Source organism: Poecilia formosa, unplaced genomic scaffold, assembly GCF_000485575.1.
Source record: "Poecilia formosa unplaced genomic scaffold, Poecilia_formosa-5.1.2 Scaffold358, whole genome shotgun sequence".
Classification (NCBI taxonomy): Eukaryota; Metazoa; Chordata; class Actinopteri; order Cyprinodontiformes; family Poeciliidae; genus Poecilia; species Poecilia formosa.
In genome coordinates this window covers 156,437-174,732 of record NW_006800297.1, presented here as the reverse complement: position 1 = coordinate 174,732, position 18,296 = coordinate 156,437, and the positions used below count along the sequence as shown (strand labels likewise).

General features: G+C 36.2%; 2 protein-coding genes across 2 annotated transcripts in view; both read left to right on the top strand.

The window, feature by feature from the left end:
• The window catches only part of LOC103153637 (calpain-9), a 16,466-nt gene extending 8,931 nt beyond the window's left edge, over positions 1–7,535 (top strand). Inside the window, 12 exon segments of the mRNA XM_007574636.2 lie at positions 657–818; positions 1,587–1,744; positions 2,306–2,514; positions 2,606–2,642; positions 3,075–3,155; positions 3,237–3,294; positions 3,650–3,714; positions 4,383–4,451; positions 4,556–4,634; positions 6,467–6,583; positions 7,124–7,182; positions 7,278–7,535. Coding sequence (XP_007574698.2) covers positions 657–818; positions 1,587–1,744; positions 2,306–2,514; positions 2,606–2,642; positions 3,075–3,155; positions 3,237–3,294; positions 3,650–3,714; positions 4,383–4,451; positions 4,556–4,634; positions 6,467–6,583; positions 7,124–7,182; positions 7,278–7,304 — 1,121 coding nt within the window. The 3' untranslated portion in view covers positions 7,305–7,535.
• Positions 7,536–8,313: 778 nt separating this feature from the next.
• On the top strand, positions 8,314–13,578 carry LOC103153636 (protein sister of odd and bowel-like). Its single transcript, XM_007574635.2, has 4 exons — positions 8,314–8,856; positions 10,508–10,584; positions 11,948–12,062; positions 12,408–13,578. The coding sequence occupies exons 1-4, from the start codon at positions 8,580–8,582 to the stop codon at positions 13,385–13,387; spliced, it is 1,449 nt and encodes a 482-aa protein (XP_007574697.1). The 5' UTR covers positions 8,314–8,579; the 3' UTR covers positions 13,388–13,578.
• The last annotated feature ends 4,718 nt before the right edge of the window (positions 13,579–18,296 follow it).

The window sequence follows — 18,296 nt, the reverse complement described above, 5'->3', positions numbered from 1 at the left end:
AATTAAAGAATCAAAAATAAAAAAACAAACAAAACAAGAATGCATGTATATTTACATACAATGCACACAGAAAAAACAGTTTTCCAACATACGGTAATCATTTTAGCTGTTGTCCTTGTTTGAAAAGGAAAAAGAAGTTTACAGTTTTTTAACTGCTATTCTTCAGTGTAGCTTAAATCAAAATACATGCGGCAGTTTATATCAATATCTTAAGTAAAAACACAATTTTAAACTATATATGTGCATTTTTTTAAATATATGTATCTGAATCATTTGCATAATAAGAATATTGCATATTATTTTACTGTTTATGTCTATGTTTCATCTTCCATTTAACTGTTAGAAATATAATTTTATACCCTTTTTCAATATATTTATGCTTATGCATTGTTTCATGTCTTTAGCCAAACTCACTCCACAACTCGATATACACATGCTTTTTCATTGTCTTTTTATTTTTTTAAATTCATATATGCCCCTAAATTGTGCCCTTGTATTCATGCCAAACATCAGCCAAAAATAACTGAATCACAATTAACACAAAATAAAAACAATAAAAGCACAGACCCATCAGGGAAGTTAAGGTTGTATTTCATAAACTCTTCCACATGCAGAAGCCACAGAGAAACGGTTTTATTTGTGTGGTTTTAACTCCAGGATGGAGTTTGAGGACTTCAAGAGGAACTATGACAAGGTGGAGATCTGCAACATGAGCCCCGACGCCCTGGATGACACCACCAAGCGCCACTGGGAGGTCAACGTTTTCGAGGGCAACTGGATCCGCGGCTCCACCGCCGGAGGCTGCAGGAACTACATCGGTGAGACTTTTCATCTGGAGCAGAAGTCTGTGACCGTTACAGCCCAGAGAGACATTTTTACCTCAGTTCACCTGAATTAACTCAGTTAGAGCCACTAATTTCACATGAAGGTTTGAGAAAAGACAACTTGTAATGTTTGGTAAATAGCTACTGTGAGAATTTTGTAATTTTTAAAGAACCACCATTTTATTTCAATCAAAATGTACAAAATTATAATTAATTTACAAAAAGAGGACAAATGCATTTTCTTATATTGAATTTGGATATTTGTGCAAATTGTTTTAAAAGGATAAAGTTCACAGTTTCCAAGTCATGGCAAGAAAAATACATCTAGACCATAAAACTGGTACTTTTTGCAACATTTTGTGTTTTAAATTAAATGCAAATGTTACTATAAAAAACAAAAACTACTAAAACATGCATTTGTAATTATTTTGAGAATTAAAAACATTATCCAGTGTTATTTGGAGTCATTGTGTCAGATCTACTGCAGACAGCAGAACATGCACTGTAAAAACATAAAATCTTAAAGTATTTTTGTCTAGTTTCTGGTGCAAATATCTTATTTCTTAGCACACTTGAAAAAAGACAAAACTAACTTTGAAGCAACTTTTCAGCCAGGTATAGGAGCTTGTTTAGGTGTAAATAAGTCCTTAATATTGATGAAAAAGTGCTCGGTTTTTCTCCAGAACTGTCTCTTTTGTCTTTAAGTGATGCTGTAATTCGTTTCTGTTACGAACCGTTTACGTCAACGCCTGTGTTGTGCAGACACGTTTTGGACCAACCCTCAGTTCAGGCTGCAGCTGAAGGACGCTGATGATGACGATGACGTCTGCAGCGTGGTGATTGCTCTCATGCAGAAGAACAGGCGGAAGCTCAGGAAGGAAGGCCTGGACCTGGAAACCATCGGCTTTGCAGTGTATGAGGTCAGAAAGTGAAATTTAAAAAAATAATAATAATTACAATATTACATTAGACCAATAAAAATTTATTTTTAAAAACAGAAATGTGAGCTTAGAGCAGCAGCAGCTTATTTGGATTGTTTAAACTCAGCGCGAGCGTCGTAGCGCTCATGTTGCGTTTAAAGGCGGCTCGGAAAAACAGGTTACCACATGTTAACAACGGATTAAACAGTTTTAACTGCTGATAAAAGTGACAGAGGACACAGATATGGGACGTGTGGAAGCCTCTACTGTACCAAATTGACATAGGAATAACAGAGAGTTGCCCATTCTAAGGTAAAAACCCAGCGCATACAGTGTTCATGTTTTGTTTGTTTTTTTTTTTCATTCAGACGGCTTCCTGCGCCCCCCCTGTAATCCCACAGTTTGGGAACCTCTGGTCTAAGGATGATTTTATACAGAAATTTAGCTTCAGTTAGCGGTTGCCCTTCCTTCAGAAGAAAATAAACTGGCCATATGATTTCCTCTTGTTTCAAAGAGGATTCCCTCAAACTCAGACCTCATGTCCTCCTCTGTCCTTCTCAGGCTCCGGACGAAGAGGACCAGGTGGGGAAGGACTTCTTCCGCTACCACCCGTCCAAGGCGCGCAGCAGGACGTACATCAACATGCGGGAAGTGTCGGAGCGCTTCACTCTGCCGCCAGGGAAATACCTGCTGGTCCCCACCACCTTCCAGCCGCACCACGAGGCCGACTTCCTCATCCGCATCTTCTCTGAGAAAAAGGCCGAAGCCATGTGAGTACAGCGTCAATGCAGGACTCAAACCCGTAACAAAACGAAATGTTTTACGACTTACAGCTGTAACAAAATGCTTCGTGTTCAACAGAGAGATGGGGACCAATGTGGACGCAGATTTACCTGAGGTAAATAAATCACTGATAATCAGAGCTGGTAGGAACTCCTGTTTTGTATCTTGACTTCTACTTGCAGTATCTTTACTCTTAATTGAGTAAAAATTTCTGGATACTGTTTTTTTTCTTTGAGCAAATTATTGTTAAAATTCAAATTTTAAATAACTAGTTTGTCTAAATTGAGGCACAAAAACAAGACAAACAATGTAATTTAATTTAATAATGTAATTTTTAAATATTAAATGATGTTTTGATCAGTTACTTGAATCGCCTTTTTACCAAAGACGTTTTCTTTTCTTGTTTCTTGGACGGCTTCCTTACTTGAGTAGAGATACGTAGAAGTAGTGCTACTCTTGCTTCTCCACCCAGTTCTGCTCTTAATAAATCATATCTTGAGTTAACAAATTGAGTCTGCTGGTCCTGAGGTTTTGTCTCGTCCTGCAGCCACCGTTGCCCAGCGCTCCAGAGGACGAGACGGAGGAAGAGAAAGACCTGAGGAGGCTGTTTGAGCAGCTGGCCGGTTCGGTAAGAAACGCTCTTCCAGACTCCCAGAGTTTAAATGAACAGCAAACGAGTAACTTTTATTTTTCCTCAATGTAACGACAGGATAAAGCGATCTGTGTGAGAGAGCTTCAGGAGATGCTGAACGGTGTTCTCAGCAGACGTAAGTAGGAAAGCAAACTAACTAGATCTTTGTTTTTATCAGAATGGATGTAAAAGAGAAGAAAATGTAAAGCAAAATAACTACACCACAAAAACACAAAACTTGAAATAACAAATGGATAAAGTAGTCACTTTTTTGTGCTAATAAATAATAAAGAATTGAAACAGGAAAACAAAATGTGCTCAATTAGGAAAAGAAAAATCTAAATAACACAAACAAAACACAAAGTCCCAATTTCTTCTGTATTTTAAAAAATGTGGCGTTGATTTGACCTTTTTTTCTCAGGAATCTGTTGCTTGAACCTGAAGCAGACATTTTTTGAATAATTACATGTTTTGTTTTTTTTTGTCTCCAGGAAGAGAGATTAAGTTTGATGGCCTGAGTCTGAGCACCTGCCACAGCATCATCAACCTGATGGACGTATCCTTCCACATCATGGCTGCAGGTTTAAAACGGCTCCTGTTCTGCTAAAAGGAGGAAATGTTTTAAAAAGGATGTTTGGTCTTAACCAAAACAGGACATCTCAAAGTGTGGTGAACGACTTTATCAACAATAACTTCTAACTTTTCACCAATCTAGTAAATGAATCAACAGAAGCAGGAACACCGCCCCCTAAAGGCAACAGAAAGCTACTACAGCTTAAGAAAGATTTAGCATTAGCTTTTAACTTTAGGTATTAAATTTCCTGCCTTTTTTCTTTTTTACCCGAAAACCTTAAAAAATATCCTGCTAATAGAAGTTATGATAAAAACTTTGTGATAAACAGACACATCTGAAGGAAGTTTTGAAGGTGATTCTGTTGGATTGTGTGGACTACTTTATTGGAGGATATTAATTAGGCTCTAGTGGATTTAAAAAGAACATTTTATTTGAGATGGCTCGGTTCTGTTCATCGTGAGAAGAACTGATCTGGATTCCAGTTCAAGAAAAGCTTGAAATATCCCTGTAATGTTATAAACGGAGACAATGACTGGAGTTCCTGTAAGATTTTTGTACTTTTTTAATAGATTATGAGAAATAGGTTGGTGATACTGGATGATGTGATTATCAAGATGTTGGTAAAGATTTTTCCTAACATAGTGAAACAGGTGGACAACACAGGACAGATGGAGTTCCAGGAGTTTAAGGTGTTTTGGGACAAGATGAAGAAATGGATTGTATGTACTGATTTATGTGGTGAAATATTTTATTGGTGAAGGGTTGAGTAAATTTAGCTGCTGTTGTTATTGTGAAGTTATTTAAGACCAGGTTGTTGTTGCAGATGCTCTTCCTGTCCTTTGACACCGACCGGTCAGGAAAAATGTCTTCCTATGAGCTTCGCACGGCTCTTAAAGCCGCAGGTGAGTAAACTGACCAGCTTCGTATATGTTATAAAAATATATTTTAACTTTAAAAAGAAGGACTTTTTATAAGCAATATGCTCCTCAGTGAAGATATTGGTGGAGTGGGTGTTGTGGGGGGAAAAATACCCAAAGTAATCTTTTTGAGGGCAAAAAAATTATTCTTTCACATGCTGTTAATGCCGGCGCTGCCCGGTAGAACAACTCCGTTAACTAAATGAAACCTGGAGATGTAGGTTGATTGATTCAGTGCTGTGCGCCACAGCAAAGGGGAAAATGACATAAAAAACAGTCGAGGAACAACTTTAAACCACTCATATTCTTTTTTTTTTTTTGCTCTGTGTATCGGCTACGCTACACTGACACGTTGCCGTAGCAACTGACTGACAACGGCTCCACAATATGCGTCAGGATTCAATACCAAAAAACACTCAAACGTTTCCCGCACTGTGGAAATATTCTAAAGTGATTTTTGTTGAATGTTACATTGATGTATAATCATGAATCCACCTTGATGAGTTGCAAGGAAAGTACAAGTGTAGCCTTACACTGTTCTGCGTTTTCTTCCCAGTGTGAGTCTTACAAATGGTATCTTGTAAGACGGATTTGCATAAGGACGTGATAACGACATCCTGCAGCTTGGTTAGGGCCCTGGCTTTTCACAGTAGGAGCCAAAAGGTGGATTAAAGAGGAGATGAATCAAATGGTTGTTAGTTTTATAACTTTGTCCTGGACAGGAATTGAGGTTACAGATCAAAGCTGTTTGCTTCAAAGTGGTCATCTTTTCTCTGTAGCTTCAATAAAACGTTTTATGACTGCTGGCCTTAAAACAAAAGGCTGAGCCTGCTCTGAGCAGGGCGGGGTTTGGTCTGCAGAGCACAGTGAGACAGTCATTGGGGGAAACTTCAGATCTCTTTGCCTTTGGATAACTCTTTGCATGTTTGGTGCTTGAGTGGATATCCAAGATATATCTTGTATTTTTAATAAACTTTGGTTGGTTTTAACTCACTGATTCTTCTGGAATCTCCTGCATCGGTGAACCTTAACTGGAGACGTGAAAGTCTCCAACAACACAATGAACAGACATTCAGTCCGTTACAGCTTCATGTTTTAGGCTTGATGTTTATTTTGTGATTATTAATAAGTGACCGCTGTGGTAGATTAGCTCATTTAAACACCTGCTCTCTATTGATGATCTGTCAGAGTTGGTGTGTAGGCCACCTTTTTATTTTGTCACTGAACCGAAACAGACCGGATTCCACAGCACATCTAAATGTTAAGTTGTCAAAGTCAAGCTAGCATAACTAACCTCCCTCTCAGTCATTATTTTTGTTTTGTTAAAACTTTTTCCTAGTTATCTAGTTGTCGAATTTTTGACAAGTAGCAAAGCGCTGCGTCTCTTTTTCTTTTATATATCATGCGTACATTTAAGATTTGGCGCGTTATGTTGACAACTTGACAGCTAAAACCAATGCTAGTCAGTTTTGCCTCCCGCAGGAAGATGGGAGGAGAACAAAGTGAGGCGTAAAAGAAGGGCCTGGATTTTACAAAGGGTTCTTTCTGTCAAAGAAGGACTGAGAGTAAATTTTAGAAAACAATAATATGATATTACTGGTTAGATGGATTCTGGTAGGTTTTTAGTTCTGATTTGTTTAGGATGCATTTTTAGGAACAATATTTTTATATGGACTTTCATGAAGTTTTCTGATAGACTTTTCTACGACCCTTCCAGTTAAAATCTGAAAGCCCAGAAAATGTGTGACTTATTGTTGAAGTGGATCTCATTACATGAAGTGACGGGTCACGTCTAAACTCTGCTTGGGTTCATGCAGGTATGAACCTGAACAACCAGCTGCTGCAGCTGATTGGCTTGAGGTTCGCAGACGATAACTACGACATCGACTTTGACGACTACCTCACCTGCATCGTCCGTCTGGAGAACATGTTCAGTACGTTAAAAAAATTAACTTATTCATTAGAGACAGCAGTAAAAATCAACATTTATGATTGAACAATATTAATCCCTGATGAATGTTTTTGATTTGCCACAATTCAGACCAGAGTTATAATAGGTTTTTTTTGTTTTGTTTTGGTAACTTTTTGTCTAATTCAGTTTTTAAAGTGTGTTTTCTAGTTTTTATTAGTTATTATTGCTTAGTTTTAGTTTGTAGTTTTATCTATTTCATAATTTTAATTAATTTTTAGGTGCAGAATTAAAATCAAAGTATTGCATGGTGATTATGAAAATATTAATTGGGTAAAGAACACTTAACAGAAGATAAAATTTTCAAATTATTAGTTATTGTTGACTGTGGCGTTTTCACCCAACTTTTTCTGTTGCCATTTTGTTTGCTGATATAAGTGACACCAGGAGAAAACTGGTTATTTTTCCCATTAGTCACTAGTTTATTTTAGTTTATTTTTGTTGTTTTGTTTTGGTAGCTAACTATAGTAACCTTAATTTAGACTGAATTGTGTTTCTTATTTAGGAGTTTTCCAGGCCCTGGATGAACACAACAGGGGAAGAGTAAGAATGAACATAATGCAGGTAAAAACCCTCACATAACTCCGGCTGAAATCAAATTTAAATTTGATTTAGCGACAAATCAAGTTGATTTACCTGCATTTTTTCCTCATTTCCAGTTCCTTTTGTTGTCGATGAATGTCTGAGAAAGAGGTGAACGCAAACTACAGGAGGAGCAGAAAGCAGTGATGAATGCCTCCATGTTGCTTTTTCGTACTTTAAAATCTTTATCTGTCCAGTTTACAAGACACTGATTTAATATTGTGAAACGCTTCCTGCACCAAAGTATTCAGTTGGTTAAGCTTTGAATTTTGCTGCCTTTTCTTCACTCAACAGCTGAATGCAAACAAAATGTTAATAAAAAGATCTAAATGTTATAAATATGTCTGCATTTGTTTTGTTTTGCATTTTCATTTACATAATAAGTGAAATCAGTTTAATCAAACTGGTAAGACACAACATTTAGATTATTATTAATTATTATTGTTAAGATACTCTGCCTAACCAGATAATTTAGCTCTCAGTCTGACTCTGAATCCTAATAGGATTAGGACCCCCAAAGTACAAACAAATAAATTTCTGAGTTTAATCTCAGAATTGTGGATTTTTTTCTTAGAATGTTTTTGTTCTCAGATTTGTTATTTTTTCCTCAAAATTCTGACTTTATTTTTCTCAAAATTTTGATTTTAACCTGAGAATTGTAACTTTTTTTCAGAATCCTGACTTTTAACCTAATTTTCATCTTTTGCCCTCAGAAAAAAAATTCTTGCAAATTTTTCAGATTAATCTCAAAATTTGAGTTTTTTTTCTTGCAAATTTAATTTTCTTCCCCTCAAAATTCAATTTCTTTCCAAAAATTTTACTTAAATCTCTGAATTTTTTCAAAATTCAGATTTTAATCTCAGAATTCTGACTTTTCTCTGAATTTTAATTTTTTTCCCAGAATTCCAAACTTTTCCTAAAAATTCTGACTTTATTTAATTATTTTTTTCTAGAACATCTTTCAGACTAATCTAAAAATTTCGGAGTTCTTTTTTTTAAATTCCTGACTTTTACAAACTCAGAAGTTTTCCTTTATTTTCTTCATTAGAAAATTTAATAGATGAATCTCAAAATTTCTTGTACATTTTTGGCAGAAATTGACTCATTTTTTTCTATCTACAATGTCTCTAATGCGCCGTCGTAGTATTTTATATATTCGTCGAATAAAAATTATCTAGCGTATCACCAATAATTCAAACTTGTCACTTATTCATTTGTGACGCATTCCTGTTTGTTTCTAACGTCTCATGTCTGCGCATGCGCGCCTTGCCGGGAATCGGAACATGACAGTTTAAAAACAGCAGACACTTTAACTGGAAGAAGCAGGCTGGTTTTGTCTGTATGAGTCCATCCAGACGGCACCAGGAAGACCGCTGGGGATGATGGAGGACTGTCTGGGCTTCCAGGCGCAAATCGCCTCGGTAATAGAGATTTTGGCCAATTCGGCGGTGGTGGAAATCTGCAAACTGGTGGACGCTGGCTATGCGGCTCTGCGCTCCCAGATGGACCTGGAGCTCGACAAGAGCCAGAAGGAGAACGATGCCCTGCGGCAGAGGCTGCAGGAAATGGACGTGAAGATGAGGAGCTGCGAGAAGAGGCTGAGGAGGAGCCGCCAGCGGGAGGAAATGTACGCCGTCCATTTGAAGCCTGGAGAAGGTAAACGGACGGAGATGGCGCCGGTGGGACCGTTGGTGTGTGAATGAGCAGGATTAGAGGAGAGGTTTGGGGTTATGTCAGGATGGGGATGGGGATGATTGTGAATCCCAGACGAGCTTATTGGTGTAAGAGATCAACTGGTGACAACAGCTGTCTGAGGCTGACGCTCAGTGGGCGTGGCTTCCAGAATCCCCCTCCACCAGGGCCGACCAAAGCCTTTTTGGGGGCCTGAGCAAATCTTAATTTAGGGCCCCCCATACCAATATATCAACACTGGATGCTTCGTCATTCCTAGTTTACTCCAAGGCAGTGGTGTCCAAACTTTTTGACAATCTGGCCAAAAATATCAAATTTTGGAAAAATAAATAAAGGTGGGTATAAAATATACACAATATTTTATTGAATTGTAGATTTCAAACATAAAATGCTCTTGCAGGTTTTCCAGATTAAACAAAAAAACAGCAAACCATATCCAACATTTTTAAAGTTCATCTTATTTTTATTTATTTTTTGTGTCCTTTTATCAACAAGAACTAGACATGGCTCACTCTTGATTTATTTTGCAAAGTTTCTTAAATGATTGTGCCCAAGTCTGCATTTTAGTAAATACCACTGGAGTTTTTGTGTTTTTTTTTATTTTTTTGTCTCTTTTTACTAAAATACATTCAAAACAGAAACCTGGATGAATACTCTGTGTTGGACTTTATATTTTTCCATTTGCCCGGCAAAGCAAAATTAAGACATTCTTGAATTGAGATCAAGGGCCGGCCGAAATCGTTCAGAGGCTGCAAATGGCATTGTGGACACCCTGCTCTAAGTCCTTGTCTACATGTAGCTATGATATCTGATAAACTGAACAGATACTGTGAAAACTGTAGCATAAGAGGAAAAGAAACAGAATTGTTGGAGATGTTTAACCCAATAAAACAATTTCCAAGGCTTAATCATGATGTAATATAAATGAAATAGTCATTGAGTGTCTTTCAAAACAAATAGAAAATAAAACATTATATTTCCCTTAAATAAAATAAAGCTATTAATGTTCATAAAAAACAATATGTATTGTCCTTAATTTTTCAGCACGCAGTTTTCCTTCTTAAACAAAATAACCGAAGACATGATACCACTTATTAAATAAACAACATGTCTTATCACAAAACACAATTGTGCATATTTACCTCATTCTGCTTTCCAACGACGTTATTTTAAGAATTTCCCTCTAGTTCCTTCATTTCAGCAGTCCATAAAACCCACGAAGAAATATACCGTTATTCAAAATGACCACAAGGTGTCACTGTTGGACAAACAAAAGAGCAGGAGAATTTTAATTTCTCTCCATTTAAAAGCAGTAAAAACGAACGATAACAAAAACTCTGGCCAATGTAAATGTTTCCTGAAGGCGTTGTTTTAGAAAGAGCAGGAGTTTTTAAAGAGAGAAAGTGGTAGATTACATATATTTGATTTGTAGCATTATTTTTTAACAGAACCAAACCTGTAGACCTTTTCTGTGACGACCTCAAAACCTAAAAAACGATGGTCCAGAACAACTTCAGGCAAACCTGACTGAAAACCAAGTCATGCATTAAAGGAGTAGCTTTTTTTTTTTTGGTAAAGAATAATGCATAATACAGTTTTATGTCATATTTTTCAGTTTCTGGCAACCATCAGCCTCTGTTGGCGCCTCTTCCTGCAGCATCTGAAGACGTAACATTTCATCATGTCTCACAGGTAAATATAAATTGGAATTTAAAATAAAGATGTCCAACTATTGTTGAGAGAAAAAAACAATATTCAATGGAAAATCACAAAGAATTAAGAAATATTATTCTTAAATTGACATTATATACACTCGTAGCCCAAAATATCATCACGTGATTCACAAATTGTCGCCACATATCATAAAAGAAACAGTTCAAGCATTTATAACACAACTAAATAAAACAACAAACAAAAATACTTCAATGAGAACCGAAGAGTTTATAAGAAAGCAGCTAACTGGGAGACATTTTACTTAATGTAAAGCACGGTGGTGGAAGCATGATGGTTTGTTTTATTTCTACTACCGTCTCCTAGATTTACCTGTCAGTATATGCTGTGATCAATAAATATCTTATTTTTACATGACATTAAGACCAGCAGTGATTGAAGTTAAACAATAAACTATACAAAAACATTTCTATATATTTTAAGTGCTGTATTTGATCAATAGAAATTTAGACAATATTTATTGTTTTAGAAGTAAACAGAAGAAACGGTCAAGTTTTAAAGTTTTCTTCAAGTTATTATTTTCAATACGTACACTGTAAAACATTTGAGCCACATTTGTGTCGACTATCTTCTACTCTTTAAGTCAAATAAATTTAACAAGTTTTAGATTTTGAACCTCTGATAAAGTTCATTATCAGATCAGAAATTTTGTTCATGCAATTTGAAATAAGAATTTAAAGCAAAATAAGTAGTTATTTTATCTTGATAATGTGAGTAAAATAATAGAGAAATGTGACCTTTAACCAGGGCAGATTTTTTTCTTGCATATTGTGAAATAATTATTTGGTTTAAATCGCAGCATTAAGTTAAAACTCAAAATTCAAGATTAACAAACTTAAAAAACTGTTTAGAAAACTTGTCTCTTGTTAAATCAACTTCATGAACTTTAATTTGAGTCAAAACCAAAACAATTTTCTTGTGACTTAAATTGGATCTTCAAGGCAGCAGGTGGACTTTCATTTTCAAGTTAAACCACCTTCAAATGTTTTACAGTGTAAACAACGCATCAATAATATTAGTAACAAAATAAAAATATATACACTAATCAAACATAAAACTGACTCCTCCAGTATACACATTGTACATTTCAGTCTGGAATACATATAATTTGTCCTTTATGTTACTATTATCTTACAGTTTCCAAAATGTACCTTCAGTTATATTTATCAGTCTACAGTATCGATAATCTAAATACTGTCCTCCTGTACGATGAAAACTAACATTTTCTATTCTATTTAATCCATTCATACAACACATCCAATTATATTCTATGTTCACTAACAAATAAATAGTTTATTTATTTGGTTTATTTACTGTATTCCAGCAAGAAGAAGCTAAGCTAGCCTTGCAGAAACAGGTGAAAAAGGAGCGAGAAAGCTGCAGCCTGGATGTGAAGGTGGAGGTCAACATCAGCACCGACTGTGGCGACCTTTCTTCTGGTGAGATGTCCTCCCATCGTAGTTTTAGCTGCTTCTGGTTGGTTTTTACTGATTTTTCCAGGACCTTTGATCCTGACAATAATGTTGCTGCTTTTTTTTTTGTTTTTTACATTTTTAGATTTTGCTTCTTATGGGAAATCAAAGAAAACAAGACTTTGCTGCCAATTATAGCAAATTTATGTTAAGAGTTTATATGAACTGTAACAAAGTATGCTTTTTTGAGAATTGTGATTGTTTCCTATGAATTATTTAGTCAGAAAATGTAAACTTGAAACTTCAGAGGTGACTGTGCATTGTGGATCCATTTTACTTGGAGAACTTCTTTCTCTTTCTGTCCTTTTTCAGCCCAGGATGAGAGTGAAGAACCTCCTCCTGCTGATATCGTCACTGACACCAGTACCAGCACCTTGCTGTCCTCCTCGCAGTCTTCTCCGTCTCCCACTGACGCCACAATAGATCTGACCTTCAGACCTCGAGCAAAACGGAAGGCCATGAAACCTTTGAGCAGCAGTTTTCCCGCCGGCAGCGTTGGCGTTCAAAGCCCCGTTAGCAGGGAGTTTACCGAGTGCCTTCCAGGCAGCGAAATGAAGCCAGAGGAAACTACAAATGACAGCCTTCATCCTTCTAATTTGGCAGCTGCTGTGAAATCAGAAGAACCCAGCGCTGACCTTAACTTGGACCTGGATCTGGCCTGGATGCAGGAGCGGGTCAGTCATCTTGGTGCAGCTTATGCAGTTGCACACCTGGGTTTGGGGAACACAAACTCTGCACATGCTTTGTCCTCCTTTCCTTCCCAGGGAGAGGCAGACGCTATAGACGGTCCAATGGCCGTCACTCATGAAGTGGCTGCTTTTGCGCCATCTTTTGACATGGCTGCCGTCATCGCCGCTCCACATCCTCCTCCGCCCTCCCACTGCACAGGTTCTGCAGCTAGACCACCTAGCCAACGGCGGCCGCCCAGGAACGGCGCTGCGTTTAATAAGGAGCTGCTGGTGTGCGCGGTGTGCCGGCTCGTCTTCCCAAACGCTGCTGCCTTGGAGCAGCACCAGCAGATTCACACGGGGGAGAGACCGTACACCTGCCCCCACTGTGGGAAAGGGTTCGCCCAGCCTAACAACCTGAGGGTCCACCTTCTTGTCCACACTGGTGAGAGACGCTACCGCTGTACACTGTGTGGGAAAAGCTTCATCTCTTCAAGTCACCTGAAAAGGCACCGCACAGTTCACACACAGGAGAAACCCTACAGCTGCTCCCGCTGTGGACAGTCCTTTAGCCAGATGTGTAGCGTTCGGAGACACCGGCAGCAGTCCCAGTGTGGCATGTAGATGGTGTTTAATCTTCCCTTAAGCCAGACTCTAAATATTCAGTCTTCTGTGTATCTGTGTGTGTTAATCGATCGTCTGCTTGAACAAAGGACATTAGACTTAACTCTATCTGCTACTTCATGACTGGTGGGTTTGTTGTTTTCAATGGTGTTGTCAAAGCTGTTTTAACCGAATTATTCTAGTCTCCAAAACATTTTCCTGTTCATACTTTTAAATGGACAAAGTGAAAAGATTACTTTTCTTTGTTACCCAAATAGGTTCCTAACTGTGAGGCGCCATTTGTGGAGTTACACAGTTAGAAGTTAAGAGCATTAATTTCAGTTATTTAGCCTGTCATCAGAGGAAAAAAATTGGGAGTTCATTTTTCAAAGTCACATTTTCACTATTCATTTATAAATGTCAGAATTTGAAACTAAATATTTAATTAGCAATCTAAATATTTTATCAGACTAAATATTTTGTTAGCAAAACGCTTAGCATCAAACCAAACATTTAATTAGCAACCTAAATATTTAGCTTCAAACCAAATTATTGGCTCCCAACTAAATATTTAGTTTGAAGCTAAGCATTCAGTTGGTAACTAAATATACTGCTCAAAAAAATAAGGGGAACATTTCACTTTAATTTTGTGTGTGGCTCCAAATCCAGGCCTCCATTGGTTAATAAATTTGATTTCCATTGATGATTTTTGTGTGATTTTGTTGTCGGCACATTCAACTTTGTACAGAACAAAGTATTCAATGAGAATATTTCATTAATTCAGATCTAGGATGTGTTATTTGAGTGTTCCCTTTATTTTTTTGAGCAGTGTATTTAGCTAAGCTAAATATGTAGTTTACAAACTAAATATCTTTCTCTAAGTATTTTGTTAGTTGGGGTGTGCTGTGGTGGCGCAGGGGTTAAGCACAATCCACATATGGAGGCCTCAGTCCTCAACGTGGCTGTCGCAGGCTCGATTCCTGGCCTGGTGACCTTTGCCGCATGTCTTCCCCCTCTCTCGTTACCCACCTTCCTGTCAACTAACTATATTTTTAGCCCCTCTCATGACAGGCTAAATAACCTGAATTATTGCTGCTAACTTCCGACTGTCAACTAACTATCAAATAAAGTTTGATAGTTAGTTGACAAACGGCCCCCCATACTTAACTGGGTAAATGATCACAAACTATATAAATGGAAACCACAATAAAACATGTGAAGTTCTCCAAATGTTGTTGAAAGAAGTTGGAGTGCTTTCTTTACTGCTCCACAAAGACACCGATTTATCCTGCATGATAATCATAATTACATAAATACAAAAATTACATAAATAATTATCATAATTACATAGATTAATGTAAGTAATTCAACAAAACCAACATGATCTTTTTAGTATAATTTCACCTACTTTCAAAGCAAAGCTCTGAGCTTAGCCTTTTTCTTTAAGTTTTGACTGAACTTTATTAACAGAGACAGCAATGAAACAGAAAACACACAAATGTTTTTTCTTAAAGTCTCAAGTTAAACCAGATCAAAGGTCAGGTCAGTCAGAATCAACAAAATTATTTTTATTTGTTAAGTTCCACAAAAATGGAGGAAAGAAACTGTTAGATTTATTTGTTATGTCTTAAAAATGATGACGTTTCATACAGAATGTTTACTGTCTCTTTAAATAATGTGGGGGAGCCCAGTGATGACGTCATGACTTTGGAAACTTCTGATTGGCCAACTGACAGTTTGAGTTAAAACTACTTTACTTATGAAAAGCGACAGCTGTGGCAAAATGCTCTAGAGATAAAATAAATTAATACTCAAAATATGGAAGAAAAATAGAAATAATTTGTCATAATAACCCCAGATTTTCTTAAATGTATTTAATTATATATTCACTACAGCATCTCCTATAAGATAAGTGACCTTTACTGTGATAAATCTTTATAATTTGGACACTTTACTGAGAAAAGGCTTACATCATGTGATATTTTTAATTATTTAAATTTACTTTACCTTTTATATAAATTGAGCTTAAAGTGTAGCGTGACTCTTCTTAATATCAGTATTAGTTATAATGAAATGCAGCAAAACAGAAAATTGTGAAAATGTGTCAAAATAAAACCCTACTGTGTTGTGTTTATATTTCTTTGAATGTAATCTTCATAATATACAAGTTAAAAAGAGTATAGCAGATTATTATGGTGGCCTGGAAGGGTCAACAACAGGCAAACGCCACAACATATTTTTTGATGTGGTTTTTTTCCCCATTACCTTCACAAAACCACTGTTACTTTTTTTTAATCAGCAACAATTTGTCAAGAGCACAGCATTACATTATATAGTATATTAGTACATTATATAGCTTAATTACACACATTGATGTCTTTATTTTTGATAATTATGATGATTTTCTGCTTACAGCTAATGAAGAAATTAAAGTCAGAATTTTACACCAGAGCAATAAAAAAAATAATGCAGAAATGTGGGGTTAAAGCCAAAGTATTATTGAAAAATATATTTTCTGACACATTTGTTAAACCTGTAAATGTTGTGACAGGATAACATAAAACAGATCAATTGAAAAAAAGGAAATCCTCTGTTTTCAATGCTCAGCTGGAAACAACCAATCATGAGCCAGGAGGCGGGTCTTAGCGCTGTCAATCAGCTCATGCTCCCTCTTGCTCTTTCCAGAATCTTCCCATAGCAGAATGCTAATGCTAGTTAGCATGGACACTGACTATGGTGGATAAACTGTTTTCCTGTCACAGTAAATTGTTTCTCCATCATTAGCACTTTTACCAGAACATTCCCAAGAGTGATTGACAGCGCTAAGACCCGCCTCCTGGCTCTGATTGATTGATTTCTGTCAGAGCGGTGCATTTCTTCAGAAGCAATTGTAGCTCAGGAAGGTGGAGGAGACCGATTTTTCACAGATTATAATACTGTCAACACAATGACAGTATTACCAAATATGTGGGGGACAAAAAGTAAACATTTCATACTTCAGTTTTAATGAAAAGTGTGTTTAATAACTGCTTAAAGGTTATTTTCAAAGAAACCTCATTGGAACAGACATTCTAACTGATCAAACATGAATGTTTACATATTTTATTTGTTGACTTATGTAATATGATCGTGTAAGTGCTGAACTTTAATAAACAGGAGTCCAAGACATATACATTTTGAGATCCAACCACAATTAAATTCTGTATTGTTTTGTGTGTTGTGTTGGAGTAAGATTGGCATCTTTTAATGTTCTTTGATATTTGGCTTAAAAGACCTGAGAGAAGTAGAGAAAATGTTAATTAAAGGAGAACTGCAACAATTGTACCAAATAATTCATCAATACGTTCCAGTTTTTAACTTCCTCGTGTGTCATTTTTGGATTTAAGCTGATAGTATCGACTGTTTTCTATGAATGAAGATAAATTAAGGAAAACGGAGCAAATGAGGACGGCTGAGAATGAGAATGGAAGACAGGGACACGATGCCTCGGCTGAGCCCGATTTAACACAAACAGGAAGCTGACGTCAACGGCAAAGGAAACCACATTCTGCACTTGCTAGCAACCTTCCTGTCTCACTTTCTCCCCTTTCCCTCTATAAATTTTAATTAAATATTCTTGAATAACAATCTTTTCTTTCTGTTCGTGTTTTGAAAATGGCACCGATGAGCATGAAGAAATTGAAATTCAAATTAAACAATATGTCACCAAAAATGACAGTAAAATAGCTGTTATTTAAATATAATTTTAAAATCAGCTATTAATTATGTTTAAATTAAGACAGATGATAAATATGCTTTGAAATAGTTACCTGCGTTCAGTTGATTAGTCTTGGAAAATAAAAAAATGTTTTCATTCTGCATCTCCATAGATTTTAGATGATGCCATAATTTATGACTATTCACGTTGCAACATGTTCATTATAATTTAATCATGCTTTTTTTCTTCATAGTAACTCAGCTTGGACCATTTAAAAGCCATTTAAAGTCAGTGTGAGTAAAGGAGAGTTTGCACGTCATAGTTTTCATCCATTTCTTTGTCAAAAATAGAGTTTTTATTTTCAGATTAGCAGGTTATTAAAAGGACAGGAAGCAGTCTGATTTGTTTGAACTGAAGTTCTGTGAGGTTATTATTAGTTTCCTCTTCCTGTGACAAAAAAAATGTCAGATTGTGGTGAAGAAATCACTTTGCTGTCAGGTAAACCTAATCCAGGGGTCTTCAACCTGTGGTTCTGGGACCACAGGTGGGTCTATGGACATTCTGCAATGGTCCCAATATCTCTTACTACCTTTGGCTAAAAATAATAAAGAACCAAGTATTTTTAAAATAGATATCATGATAACTTGCAGTATTTAGTATTTTTTCATGGAATGATTGCATTGAGTTTCCACAAAAGAATGACACTAAAAGTTCTAGAAATATTGTTCAGATCTATTTTTCTTTGAGTTGTTATTACATCAGTCTCGACAAATATTAACATCCTGTAAAAAAATGTATTGGTACTTTTTTTTAGCAAAGATTTTATTACAAAACTTAAACACAGAATTAAAATTGGGGTTCTTTAAAATATAACAGATTTAATGGAGTAAATCTTTATTAAAAATTATAAATAAGTTGTGTTGGAATGTTAGAAGCTCAAAATAATGATATTTTTAGCTGAACTAAAGAGAGAAACTCCTCTGTAGAAAGGTGGAGGATCCCAAGTTATCAGAAGCTGGTTAGTAATTTAAAATGATCCAAACCAGAAATGTTTTTATCTATATAATAAAATGTTAATATTTGTTGATATTAACCTCTATATATCTAAAAAGACTTTCTAAATTGGACTATTCAACATCAAGTTATGCTGGTGGACTCTGGCGGCTACATCAACCCAGTTTATGAACTGATCCACCTGACCTGATCATGAGTTATGATGATGATGATGATGAT